This window comes from Vombatus ursinus, unplaced genomic scaffold, assembly GCF_900497805.2.
Source record: "Vombatus ursinus unplaced genomic scaffold, bare-nosed wombat genome assembly UNPS02014924.1, whole genome shotgun sequence".
NCBI classification, from domain to species: Eukaryota; Metazoa; Chordata; class Mammalia; order Diprotodontia; family Vombatidae; genus Vombatus; species Vombatus ursinus.
Genome location: NW_020954702.1, coordinates 6,861,377 through 6,875,531, shown reverse-complemented (window position 1 = coordinate 6,875,531; position 14,155 = coordinate 6,861,377). Strand labels below are relative to the sequence as shown.

General features: G+C 36.2%; 1 protein-coding gene and 1 pseudogene across 3 annotated transcripts in view; one reads left to right on the top strand and one right to left on the bottom strand.

Annotated features, from left to right (window-relative positions):
* The first annotated feature begins 8,847 nt into the window (after nt 1–8,847).
* On the top strand, nt 8,848–9,990 carry LOC114029265 (annotated as a pseudogene).
* A 3,603-nt stretch (nt 9,991–13,593) lies between these two features.
* TMPRSS3 (transmembrane serine protease 3) overlaps nt 13,594–14,155 on the bottom strand; it is an 87,195-nt gene continuing 86,633 nt past the window's right edge. For all 3 annotated transcript variants that reach the window (XM_027843598.1, XM_027843596.1, XM_027843597.1), the window contains one exon: nt 13,594–14,024. In XM_027843598.1, coding sequence (XP_027699399.1) covers nt 14,007–14,024 — 18 coding nt within the window. In that variant the 3' untranslated portion in view covers nt 13,594–14,006. The remainder of the gene's footprint in view (nt 14,025–14,155) is intronic.

Genomic DNA, 14,155 nt, shown 5'->3' with positions numbered 1-14,155 from the left:
CTTGCAGTGTATCAAGCAAAGAATAAGTTGAATATAATGGTAGCTGCGTGGCTCTGAACACAGGAATAGAGGAGTGACTCAGTTCTAGCCTCCAGCCCAGGCTAAAGCTTACAATGGAATAATGAGGGCAAGAATCTTGGACCAAAGAGAAGCCTACCATTCAATATCTCTTAACCTACAGAGCTTCCTAGTAGTCAGGGCATAAGTTCAGTAGGAGTCTACTAAAACTTCCAATCAAGGATAAACCAATAGAGATATTGTTCAAATCCAAACCTGGGTTAGTAATGAGCAGAGCTCAGACTAGCAGGGCAGTGAACAGATGTCACCCTGGAGCATGCCTTTTAAGAGTGCTGAAAACTAGCAAGACCCCAGCCTGAGTTGCCTCTGAGATCCTGGAATAACATAACACCCAATACCCCAAGAAAACAAAAGAAGGACCCAAGAAGACAGAAGTTCAGTTGAGACATTCTCCCAACTTAAACTTGAAAGTCAAGAAGTAGGATGGAAGAATGAGCAAAGAAACAAAAAACCCCACCATAAAAAAAAAATTATGCCAATAGGGATACTCAAGACACAAACCCAGAAAAAGAGAATGCCTCCAAAACATCTACAAGCAAAACTTCAAAGGAAAATGCGTCCTAGCCACAAGTCTAACCAGGATTCCTGAAAGAGATAAAGCAAAATATTTTTTAAAGAGAAAAATAGTAATACTGAAAACCAAATGAGAGCAGTAAGGGAAAAATGAGAAAAGAGAGCTAAGAAGAAAAATATGGAAAGAAAATTAATAGCCTGGAATAAGAGATACAAAATCTTACTCCAAAAAATAACTCTGAAAATTTAAATTGACTGAAGAGCAGCCAATGACTCTTTGAGACATTAAAAAAAAGTATTAAAACAAGTAAACAAGAAAAATAGAAGAAAATGTAAAGAATCTTATAGTAAAAACAGTTGACCTACTGAGGATAGATAAAATCTGAAAGTCACGATCAAAAAAACTAAATAGGGCCAAGGCATATTTCAAGAAATCATAAAACTGCCCAGATGTCTTAGAACCAGAGTGCAAATGAGAAACAGGAAGAATAAACCAGTCACCTTCTGAAAGAAAGCTTAAAATGAGAACTCTAAAGAACATTATAGTCAAAATCAAGAGCTTTCAGTTTGAAGAAAAATATTACAAAAAGCCAGAAAGAACTAAAATACCAGGGATCCATAGTATCACACATGATTTAGCAGTCATTACTATAAAGTAGTAGAAAACAAAAGATATGACATTCCAGAAGGCAAAATATCTATGCCAAGAATAATGTCTCAAGCAAAACTGAATATAATCCTACAGGGGGAAAATTGGAATTTTAATGAAATAGACAACTTCCAGTCACTGATGATGAAAAGACTAGAACTGTGTAGAAACTTTGAAGTTCAAATATAGGAGCCCATAGATGCATAGAATGTAAAGTAAGCAAGTAATTAAAAAAGAATAAACAAGGATAAACTCTTCACATGTTTATATAGGGAGAGGTTTCTATCATTACAAAGGGTCATAGAGGGAATATAATTAAACAGAGGGCCTGGGTGGCTATTATGTTTTGATCATCTTAAAAGAAGAATGGAAATAGATGGGAAGAGGAATCTATTGAGAGGTAGGAAAAGGAAAAATGGGCTTATCTCATGTAATCTGGATGCACAAGTAGAAGGCTATGCAACAAACAGGAATGGTTAGGGGAAGAAAGTGAGACTGACACTCTCATACAGGTTGGGTGGAGGAGGGAATTACACACACACACACACACACACACACACACACACATACACATATGTATTTATATGCCTGCATATGTGTACAAACATAGAGCTTGGTACAGAAATACATTTCATTCAACAGGGAAATAGGAGTGGAAAGGGAGTATTAAAAGTAAAAATAAACTCTTAAAGAGAGGGAGTGAAAGAAAATGAAAAGTATGAGGAAAGGAAATTAACAATCATAATGCTGAATGTGACTGGGGTAAATTCATCTGTAAAATGGAAGAAGATAGAATGGAGGAGGTAGACCCAAAATGGCAGAGTAAAGGGATCATTCAAATCAAACTCAATCAACATCTCCCTTCAAACAACTTTAAAATAACACAGCAAAATTATTTCTGGAGCAGTATAACCAACAAAAAGTGGTAATGAGACATTTTTCAGCTCAAGACAACTTAGGTCAGAAGGCAAGGTCTGTAATACTAGGGTGTGAGTTGACATAGCACATGGTGGCAATACTATCTGTGGGTGTTAGAGGCAGCAGTGGCAGCAGTTTTGGAAGTTCTCATTAGCTAGAGGTGTTAAAGGGATTAGATGATGGGTCAAAAAAAGAGAGATTATAGAGGACACCTATACTGGGTGCAGGAATGGGCGTAGTTCGGAAACTTCATTCCCCATTACAGAGTTCCAGATCATTGTTCCAAGGTGGTAAACAGAACTTGCAGTAGGAGAGAGTAGGGACCCTGATACCAGTTTGAAGTTCTTGGGCAACGAAGAGGGCTACCATTAGCAATTGCAAGGTAAGGACAAGAAAGCAAAACAGGAAGGGAGTGAGCACACTTGCCCCTATCACACCACTTGGCACACATCAAAAACGTACAGACCCCCAAACAAGCTGTCAAAACAGTAAGGTAAAAAAGACTAAAGTTTGGGAAATTACCCTACATCCTAAGATGAGCAGAGCCCAACTCAAAAGAAAAGTTAAAAGTCAAGAAATAGGCTGGGAAAATGAGCAAATAACAAAAAAGAACTTGACCATAGAAAGTTACTATGGTGACAGAGAAGATCAAAACATAAACTCAGAAGAGAATGAAGTCAGAACAGTTACATCCAAAGCCTCAAAGAAAAATATGAATTGGTCTCACACCTAAAAAGAATTCCTGGAAGAATTTGAATGGCTTTTTAAAATCAAATAAAAGAGGTAGAGGATAAATTGGGGAAAGAAATGAGAGTGATAAAATAAACATGAAAAAAAGAGTCAATAACTTGGTAAAGGAACCACCAAAAAAAAAAAAAGAAGGAAATAACACCTTAAAAAACAGAATAGACCAAATAGTAAAAAGAGACACACAAATGCACTAAAGAGAAAACTCTTTAAAAAGCAGGACTGGCCAAATGGAAAAAAGATATACAAAAATTCACTAAAGAGAAGAACTCCTTAAAAAAACAGAATTTGCCACATGGAAAAAGATATATAAAAATTCAATAAAGAAATAATGCCTCAAAAAGTAGAATTAGCTAAACAGAAAAGGGATATAAAATTCACTAATGAAAAAAATTCCTTAAAAAAAATTATGATTTCATAATACAAAAAACTAATGGTTTCATGAGACATCAAGAAGCAATAAAATAAAGTCAGCAGAATGAAAAAAATGGAAAAAATGTGAAACATCTCATTGGAAAAACAGCTGACATGGAAAATAGATTTAAGAAATAGTGGACTATCTGAAAGCCATGACCAAAACAAAAAAGAGTATAGATAATAATATTTCAATGATATAGATAATAAAATTGTTAAGGAAAATTTCCCCAATACTCTAGAACCAGAAGGTAAAATAGAAATTGAAAGAATCCACTGATCATCTCCTGAGATTCCCAAATGAAAACTCCTAGGAATATTATAGCCAAATTCCAGAGCCCTCAGATCAAGGAGAAAATATTTCAAGCAGCCAGAAAGAAACCATTCAAATAATGTGGGGTCACATTTAGGATCACACAAGATTTAGCAGCTTCTGCATTAAAGGATTGGAGGACTTGGAATGGGATACTCAAGAGAGCAAAGAAGCTAAAATTTAAAAAGAATTATATACCCAGCAAAATTAAGTATAATCCTTCAGGGGGGAATGGATATTCAATTAAATAGAGTGCTTTCAAGCATTCCTAATGAAAAGACCAGAGCTGAATAAAAAATTTGATTTTCAAAGACAAGACTCAACAGAAGCATAAAGAGGTCAACAGAAAAGAGAAAACATAAGGGATTCAATAAGGTTAAATGTTTCCATTCTTATTTGGGATGATGATAGTAGTAACTCCTGAGAAGATTCTCATTATTAGGGCAATTAAAAGATGTATACATAGATAGAAGGCACAGGTGTAAGTTGAATGTGATGGGATGATATCTAAAGAAATAAAGTTGAGATGAGAAAGAAGAATGCACTCAGAGAAGAGGAAAGAGAAAGATAGAATGGGGTAAATTATCTCACATAAATGAGGCATGAAAGAGGTTTTACAGTGGAGAGGGCGATGAGGGAGGTCAAGGAAGTGCTTGAACCTTACTCTCATCTGAACCAGCTCAAAGAGGGAATAACATACAAATTCAATTGGGCATAGAAACTATCATACCCTACAGAAAAGTAGGAGGGGAAGGACATAAATAGAAAGGAGGGTAGATTAGAGGAGTCAGTAGTAAGAAGCAAAACATTTTTGAGGAGGGATACAGTGAAAGGAGAGAGAGATTAGGATAAACAGGGGGAAATAGAATGAAAGAAAATACACAGTAATCGTAACTGTGAAAAAAATTTTAGCAAGTTTTTCTGATAAAGACATGATTTCTCAAATATAGAGAATTGAGAGAAATTTATTTTTAAAAAAAGAGCCAATGATTAATTGATAAATGGCCAAAGGATATGAACAGTCAGTTTTCAGACAATGTAATCAAAACAGTCTATAGTCACATAAAAATGCTCTGTCACTATTGATTAGAGAAAAGCAAATTAAAATAATTCTGAGGTACCACTCCACACCTACCAGTTGGCTGATATGACAGAAAGGGAAAATGACAAATGTTGGAGGGGATGTGGGAAAATTGAGACACTAATTCAGTGTTGGTGGAGTTCTGAACTGATCAAATCATTCTGAAGAGCAACTATGCTCAAAGTGCTATATATAAAACCATGCATATTCTGACCCATCAATACCACTCACTACTAGGTCTGTATTTCAAAGAGATTAAAAAAGAAGGAAAGGATATATATGCACAAAAATTTTTATAGCAGCTCTTTTAGTAGTAGCAAAGAATTGGAAATTGAGGAGAAGCCCATCAACTATGAAATGGTTGAAAAAGTTGTGGTATATGATTGTAATGGAATATTATTATGCTATAAGAAATTATGAGCAAGATACTCTCAGAAAAACCTGGAAAGGCTTATATAAACTGTTGCAAAATGAAATCAGCAGAACCAAGAGAACATTGTACGTGGTAACAACAATATTGGTTGATGATCAACTGTGAATGATTTAGCTCTTCTCAGCAACACAAAGATCCAAGACAATTCCAAAGGACTTAGGATGAAAAATGCTATCTACTTCCAGAAAAATAACTAATGGAGTCTGAATGCAGATCAAGGTATACTTTTTTTAATTTTCTTTATTTTCCTTGGGGTCTTTTTTTGGTCTGTGTTTTCTTTCACAACATAACTAATAGGGAAATAAATTTTGCATGACTGCTCATGTATAACCTCTATTAAATTGCTTGCCTTCTCAATGAGGTGGAGGAGGAGTGAAGGAGGGAGAGAATTTGAAACTCAAAAATTTTTAAATGAATGTTAAAAATTGTTTTTATATGTAACTGGGGGAAAATGTTAAATATTAAAAAGGAAGTAAAAGAGAGAATAGCAGATTTTAAAGTATAAAAATAGTAAAATGAAAAATATGGAAGAAGAGAAGCAAAAAGCAATAATGAAGAATATGTGCTCTTTATGCAAGCAAAACACATTGATTTCAAAAATAGGAATCCCAGAGAGAACTTAAGAATCAAAAGACTCCCAAAAGAATTCAATAAGTCAAAAAACCTGAATGTCATAATGCAAGAATAATGTAATGCTTCCCAGAAAATACTGAAAACAAAACACCAGTTGAAAAAATGCATAGATCACCTTTACAAGACAATGAAACAAGAACCTCTCCCAAAGTGTTTATAAAAGGGATAATAAATAACATGTAAATGCATGTTTAGTCATTTTTCAATTATGTCCAATTCTTTGTGACCCCATTTAAGCCCATCACTCAATCCACCGTGCCATCTAACTGCCCCATATGGCACAATAGGACTCCATCACAATCACATGCCATAATTTATTCTGCCACGCCCCAATTGATGAGCATTCCCTCAATTTCTACTTCTTTGCTACCACAAAAAGAACTGCTATAAACATTTTTACATGTATGCCCTTTTCCTTTTTCTTTGATCTTTGTGGGGTACAAACCTAGTGATGGTATTGGTCATTCATAGAGTTTGCACAATTTATAGCTCTTTTGAAATGGTTTCAAATTGTTCTCCAGAAAGGTTGGACCAAGGTACAACCCCACATATAATTTATTAGTATACCTGTTTTCCATCATCCTTTCCACCATTTATAATTTCTTATAAGTATGAGGTGGTATCTCAGAGTTGTTTTAATTTGCATTTCTCTAATCAATAGTGATTTGGAGAATTTTTTTCAAAAGACTCTAGATAGCTTTTATTTCTTCTTTTGAAAACTGTCTGTTCCTATCCTTTGACCATTTACCAATTCAGGAATGGCTCTTATTTTTATAAATTTAACTCAATGCCCTATAAATTTTGAGCAATGAGGCCTTTATTAGAGAAACTTGATGTAAAAACATTGACTTTACTTCCTTGTCTATGATACCTTTTAGCAAAATGTAGTTTCCCTGATTATCTCTTTTAATTAGGCCTATTTTTGCTTTTGCTTTGTCTGAGATCATGATTGCTAACCCAGACTTTTTTTTTTACTTCAGTTGAGGCATAATAGATTTTGCTCCAGCCCTTTATTTTAACTTTGGGCACGTCTTTCTGTTTCAAGTGCATCTCTTGTAAACAGTATATTGTTGGATTCAGGTATCTAATCCTTTCTGCTATCCACTTCCATTTCATGAGTAAGCTCATGCTATTCACATTCACAATTATGATTACTAACTGTGTGTTTCCCTCTGTCATATTCTGTTTTTTTCTCCTTCTTCTTCTCCTTCTTCTTCTTCTTCTTCTTTTTCTTCTTCTTCTTCTTCTTCTTCTTCTTCTCCTTCTCCTTCTCCTTCTCCTTCTTTCTTCTTTGTTGCCCAGGACAATTTCATTATGTAAGAAATAAAGGAGTAATTAATTGATATCATCTCTGTTGTTGTTGCTATTCAATCATTCAGTCATGTTTAACTCTCTGTGACTTGATGGATTATAGCATTTCAGGCCCTTCTATTTTCTGCCATCTCTTAAAGTCTTTCCAAGCTCATATTCATTGTTTCCATGATACTATCTATCTGTCTCATCCTCTGCTGTCCCCTTTTCCTTTTGCCATCAATATTTTCCAACATCAGGGTCTTTTCCAATAAGTCTTATCTTCTCATTATGTGGCCAAAGTATTTAAGATTCATCTTCGGTATTTGACCTTCCAGTGAATAGCTTGAATTAATTTCTTTAAGTATTGACTGATCTAATCTCTTTTCTGTCCAAGGGACTCTCAAAAGTCCTCTCCAGAACTACAATTTGAAAGTGTCAATTCTGAGACACTCAGCTTTCCTTATAGTCCAACTATCCCAGCCATACATTGCTACTTGAAAAACCATACCTTTGACATTATGGACCTCTGTCGGCAAGGTAATGCCTCTCCTTTGGGGGGGGGGGGTTTCCCCATATGTGTTCAAGGAGTTCCAGCATCAGAAAGTGGAAGTGACACAGTTAATTTATTCTTTTTCAACTGTTACATTATGTTGTCACGTTCATGGTACAAGGAGTATTTGTGTTGTATGCATGCCATGAAGGAACGGGATTCAAGAAAATGGCACAACTGTCCTAAATGTAATACTCAGTAGAGCACAAAACTTAGTATCAGTCTCATGCCTTCTTAATGACTGTATCCTCTTACTGGACTGCGCTTAAATTCCCTTACTTATTTAGCATAGAGGAATACCTGTGTTCTCAAAGGCTATGCTGGTGGAATAGAAGCTGGATTTGAGTATGGGCTTAGGAGTAGACTATTTGCTATTGAAGAACCAACCTGACTAGGTTCAAAAAGGCTCATTGCCAGATTGAACAGAAGGTAATGGATTTTTTGGCCCCAGAAACTCTTAATGATTATCTTTTGAGACACAAAAGAACTGTGATTTGAGTCAGTGGAGACAGTACCCATAACAACAGCAGAAACTTAAAGAAATGTTATCTTCAGGGGAGGAAAGAATTATATCCCAATAGTTTGTTTCTCTAAATTTAGACATGGTGACAAGAACAACTCTAGGATCTTGAAAGGACACAGTAATTCCTAGTTAGGCCTCTACGTATCCCATCAATTAGTGTGAAACAATCAATGTACTTCCAAACAATATCACAATCCTCTTAATCAAATATGCCATTGTTTAAAAGTGAAGATGGGAGCAGCTAGGTGGCACAGTGGATAGAGCACCGGCCCTGAAGTCAGGAGGACCTGAGTTCAAATCCAGCCTCAGACCAAATACTTGACACTTACTAGGTGTGTGACCCTGGGCAAGTCACTTAACCCCAATTGCCTAACAAATAAAAATAAAAACAAAAAATAAAAAATAAATAAAATAAAAGTGAAGATGACACTATTGACCCATCACTAAAATAATCTAATACAACCATAGTCTTCTGAAACCCACTTTGATCATTTGGATTATTAGGTATGTAGTCAATAACCATGAGAGGTGTGTGGGGGGGGGGAACCAACAAAAATCAGACTAGGTAGAGATCTAAAGACCTCTGTCTCACCCCTCCTGAGTTCAATGGGTGATGTTCAGATTCATAAAGCACAGAAGTTTGGTTCTTGACCATAAGTGGTCTGCTTCCTGCCAGAAACTACCAGCACAGCCAAGGAAAATATGCTTTGCCAATATCCAGCATTGACACCAGAGCAAAAGAAAGAAGCATCTGATATAGCTCACAGAATTGTTGCTCTGGGCAAGGGAATCTTGGCAGCAGATGACTCCACCAGTAGCATTGCAAAGCAACTGCAGTCCATTGGAATTGAGAACAAAGAGGAAAATTGGTGCCTCAATAGATAGTTACTTCTGACAGCAGATAATTGAGTGAACTCTTGTATTTGAGGTGTTGTCCTTTTCCATGAGACACTCTACCAGAAAGCCAATGATGGTCATCCCTTCCACAAAGTCATGAAGACAAAGGGTGGCATTGTGGACAAAGGTATAGTGCCCCTGGCAAGGACCAATGGTGAGACTATCGCCCAAGGTCTGGATGGGCTGAGTGAGTGCTGTGCCCAGTATAAGAAGGATGGAGCTGACTTTGCCAAGTGGCATTGTGTACTAAAGATTGTGGATGATACTCTTTCCCCATTTGCCATCATAGAGAATGCCAATGTGCTGGCCTGATATGCCAGCATTTGCCAGCAGAATGACATTGTCCCCACTGTAAAGCCAGAGATTCTCCCTGATGGAGAACACAATCTGAAGTGTTTTCAGTATGTCACTGAGAAGGTCCTGGATGCTGTCTACAAAGCTCTGAGTGACCACCATGTCTATCTGGAAGGGACCTTGCTGAAGACTAATATGGTCACCTCTGGCCATACCTATACCCAGAAGTATTCAAATGAGATCACAATGGCAACTATAACTATCTCTTCACCAGACTATGCCTCCAGCAGTCACTGGTATCACCTTCCTATCTGGTAGTCAGAGTGAAGAGGATGCCTCCTTCAATGTGAATGCCATCAACACCTGCCCCTTGCACAAGCCTTGGGCCTGACCTTCTCTTATGGCCCAGCCCTGCAGGCATCTGCCCTCAAGACCTGGTGTGGAAAGAAGGAGAATGTCCAGGTTGCTCAAGAGGAATATATTAAATGGGCCATGGCTAACAGCCAAGCTGCTGAAGGCAAATATACTCCAAATGGAGCCACAGCCAGCAAGTCTCCCTTTGTCTCTAACCATGCCTACTTACTAAGTCAAGGCCTTCCACCTGGATATGCCCTAACACTCCAGGCCAGCCCTCATTGTCCAGGAAGAAGCTGAGATCCCAGAGCTTTGTGCTGACCTCTCGCATCACTCCTAGCTAGTATGGTGTTGTTACTCTCTGGCAAATTTAGTGACACCTCCTCAGCCCACTTTGTTCAATAAACACAAGGAAAAAAAAATAAAGACCTCTGTCTCACTTGCATAAAGCTCTAACCAACATTACTTCAATAAATCTGTGATCTTTTGGGGGTGAGTTCTCCCTCAAATGGTACTGATCACAAGCTATCCATGTCTTCTCATACTCAAAGCACAAGCTTTTTAAATATATTCTGACATTTTCCCTAGAGAGTTCACCCAATATTAGAAAATATACACTAAGCATTTTATCATGATGTGAACACCAGTATATACTCAAGGTATTTATTTCCTTCTTGCTGCCTGATCAGCCTGGTTCTTTCTTTTTTTTTTTTCAATCATACTACACATCTTATATTCTGGGTTCCCACACCCATAATTCTACTTCAACTTCTCTATCCAAGATTACCAATAACCTTCTTGATCTCTGCAGCTTTTGATAATTTGGGCCACTCTTTCCTCCAGAATATTCTTTCATCCCTTCACTTTCATGACATTGATTTTTCCAGGTTCTCCTCTGCCCTGTCTGAACATTACTCAATCCACTTTGCTAGATCATAATCTATCTTGATCCCTTAGTATGAATATTCCATACAGATATCTCCTGAGCTCTCTTCTCTTCTGTGTCTTTATATACTTTCTTAGAAAACTTACTAGCTTCCATCAGGGTTCAAGTATAATCTCGACACAGATAACTACCAAATCTGTATGATCATCCCTAATTTAGCTCTACTCACACTTCATTATCAGCCTATTGAATACGCCCTGTAGGCATCTCAAACTCAACAAGTCCCAAACTGAACTCATTACATGACACTCTATATTTCTTTATTGCTATTGAGAACAGCACTATCATCTTAGTCATCTCATATATTCCCCTCTCCCCACCCTCAGAGTTATTCGGTGACAAATAATATTTTTTTTAAAGAAAGAAAAAAGTTAGCACAACTGATCAATACACTGAAAAAGTCTGAAATCGTGTGCAATGTTTAGACTCCATGAATGTGTTGGAGATGTCATCTATCTCTTTATTTAAGTACCATTTGATCTATATGATTTTATTACATTTACTTTAGTTTTTTTGGTATATTATTGTTCTTTCCATTTACATTGTTGTGGTTACTATGAATATTGTTTCCTTGGCTCAGCTTATTTCAATCTGCATCAATTCATATAGATCTTTCTATGTCTCTCTGTATTCACCACACAAATCACAGCAATATTCCATTACATTCATGTACCCCTATTTGTTTAGCCATTCCCTAATTGATAGGCATATAATTCATTCTAACTCTTAGCTATCACAAAAAGTGCTGCTATAAATATTTTGGAAAATGTAGAGACTTTTTTTTAATTGATGACTTCCTTGGACTATAAACCCAGTAATGGAGCCTCTGGTTCAAAGGGTATGGACATTTTAATCATTTTGTTTGCATAATTCCAAATTATTTTCCAAAATGGTAGTATCATTTCACCAATATATTAGTGTGCCTATTTTCTCACAACCTCTCCAATTTCAACTGTTGTCATTTTTTGTCATTTTTGATAATTTGCAGGATATGAGGTAGAATCTCAGAGTTATTTTCATTTGCATTTCTCTTATTATTGGTGACTCGGTACATTTTTTCAGGAGGTAGTGAGTACTTTGCTGTTCTTTTGAGAACTGTTTGTTCCTATCTTTTGACCGTTTTCTATTGGGGACTGGCTATTGTGTGTATACATATATGTGTATGTATATGAATGATATACATGTATATTATACATATTGCATCATATACATGTATATTATACATATTGCATAATATACATGTATATTATACATATTACATGATATGTACGTGCATACATATTACATACACATATCACACACACACACAATAATTTGGATATATTATAGGATTCTAGAAGTCCTGGTTCTGAGTCCTTTACTCTGATCTTTGTGAACTGTGTCACCAAAGGCAAATCACTTTAGCTTTCTGAGTCTCAGTTTCTTCATCTTGAAAATAGTGATCATGTTGGCTAAAGTATTGTTACACATTCTTGTGAAGTTCAAATGAACTCAAACCTTAAAGCACTATATAGTGTCAGAATCAAATGAGATATTTGCAAAGTGCTTAACACCATGCCAGGCACTTAGTAGGTGCTATGTAAATGTTCCCTTCCCTTTCTTATTTCTTCTATGGGAAAGAGATTCCTATAGTTTACTTTTGTGGTTTAATAAATAGTATTGGTTCTAGGAGAAGTTTGTCTTTAGCCCATTTCCCCTTTTACACACTCCTCAAGAAATGCTGCCTCTCATGCTTCTATTTCATCTGATCTCTCTTGGATCACCAGTTCCTCCCTTTTCCTTCCAGTAAAACTTAAATGTTCTGTCTCTTTCAAAATCTCACTAAGGGACTAGCTAGCTAATCAGATAAGTTAATGTATGTTAAAGTATTAAATTAATATTTTAGTGGCTGACAATTACCATCTCATGTAAGATTTATAATCAAGCAAGAAACCTTTAGAGGCACAATGGGATGACTAATCCTGAAGATTTCTGGGATGTATTAGTTTTTTTAATATCCTACAAATTAATCTCACCATAGGATCACTAACTTTGACTATCCACACAGTGAATTGGAGATAGCATCATATATAGGAGTGGCCACTGACTGGTTCTGGATTCAGAGTACATCATTTCAAATCCCACTTCTGAAGTTTACTTTCTGAATGACCATGAACAAATCATTTGATCTCCGTGGTTATTAGTTTCCTCATCTCCAAAATGAGTGGGTTGGCTACATGGCCTCTGAGATCCTTTACAAGGATAAGAACAGTTTGCATAAGGCAGGTAAATCCCAAACCTGATCTTTGTTTTTGGACTATCTCTTCTGTATGGGTTCTTTCCTGATCTCAGGTAATGAATATTGATCCTGAGTTGGAAGTTTCTAGGCTCGGAATCCACTTTGGGAGTTCAAAAAGTTCATCAACCCTGGGTCCTTTGGTCCAAGTTGACAGGTAGCAAATACCCAATAGTAATCCTGCAAAATGTCTAATGTTTAGATGATGTTAAAATATCAACCTCTCAAGAGAATACAACAGAATTTATTTCTGCTTCTTTTTTAAGACTTTTTTTCAATGTGTTCTTGTGAGTGTTTTGTATTTGTTATTTATTTTATGAGTAGAAAATAATGTATATATCCAAAGCAGAGGGACTTTTTAGTGGAGAAGGAGGAGGGGAGGTGTGATCCGATCCCCAGGCCCAGCAGAGACTTTTTAGACTTGCATAACGAACAAGCACTAGGTTAAAAGCAATTTTGCTTTCCTTTTAATCTTAAGAGTTTCATTACTTGCATCATACACAAAGAATTAAGCCTTTGGTTTCTCAATGCTAGCAGACTTTTGAGTATTAATTAATTCACATCAAGATTAAACTAGTTTTCTCCTCAGAGAAAACTAAAAATTTCAAAACAAAAACAGCAGCAATCAATTTTAAATACATGAAATGATTTATTAATTAACATGATTTTCACATGTAAATAGATCTTTAAAGAAGAAAGTTTTGGTAGTGTCCTAGTTTCTGGTGTAAAGGCATTTAATCTATAATGACACTTTTCTTTAATTTCACGCAGGGTTTCATTCAAATGATTATAAAATCCTTTTAGTGTAGCTCCTTCCATTTCTCCAAGATACGCTTGGGGAAAGCCAGTGCATTTTGTGTGGCTTCTGCCATTTATAATAGAAACACTTATCAAGTGCTTACTCTGTGCCAGGCACTAGTCAATATCCAAAATGTTTTTTATATATGAAAAGAAAAATCGAGGAAAGTATTGAAGGCCTCCGATCTCAACAAGAAGCTAAGTTTTGCATATCAGTCCAAAGTAGGACAGGACAGCTTTCTGCAGAGTGGGAATTCAAGGTGAGAAAAATAATCCTGTTGCTCATCCATGTAGTCTTCAAGTTTTTAGTTCCCTCTAAAAATAGAAACATTGATTAATCTTTTTAAATGTTTAAACTGTTGCTATTCTAGCAATTTTAGCATTCTGTTGAAGTGGGCTTCTCCACTTAGTACTACTGAAACTGTTGGATGCTATTGAAAAACAAT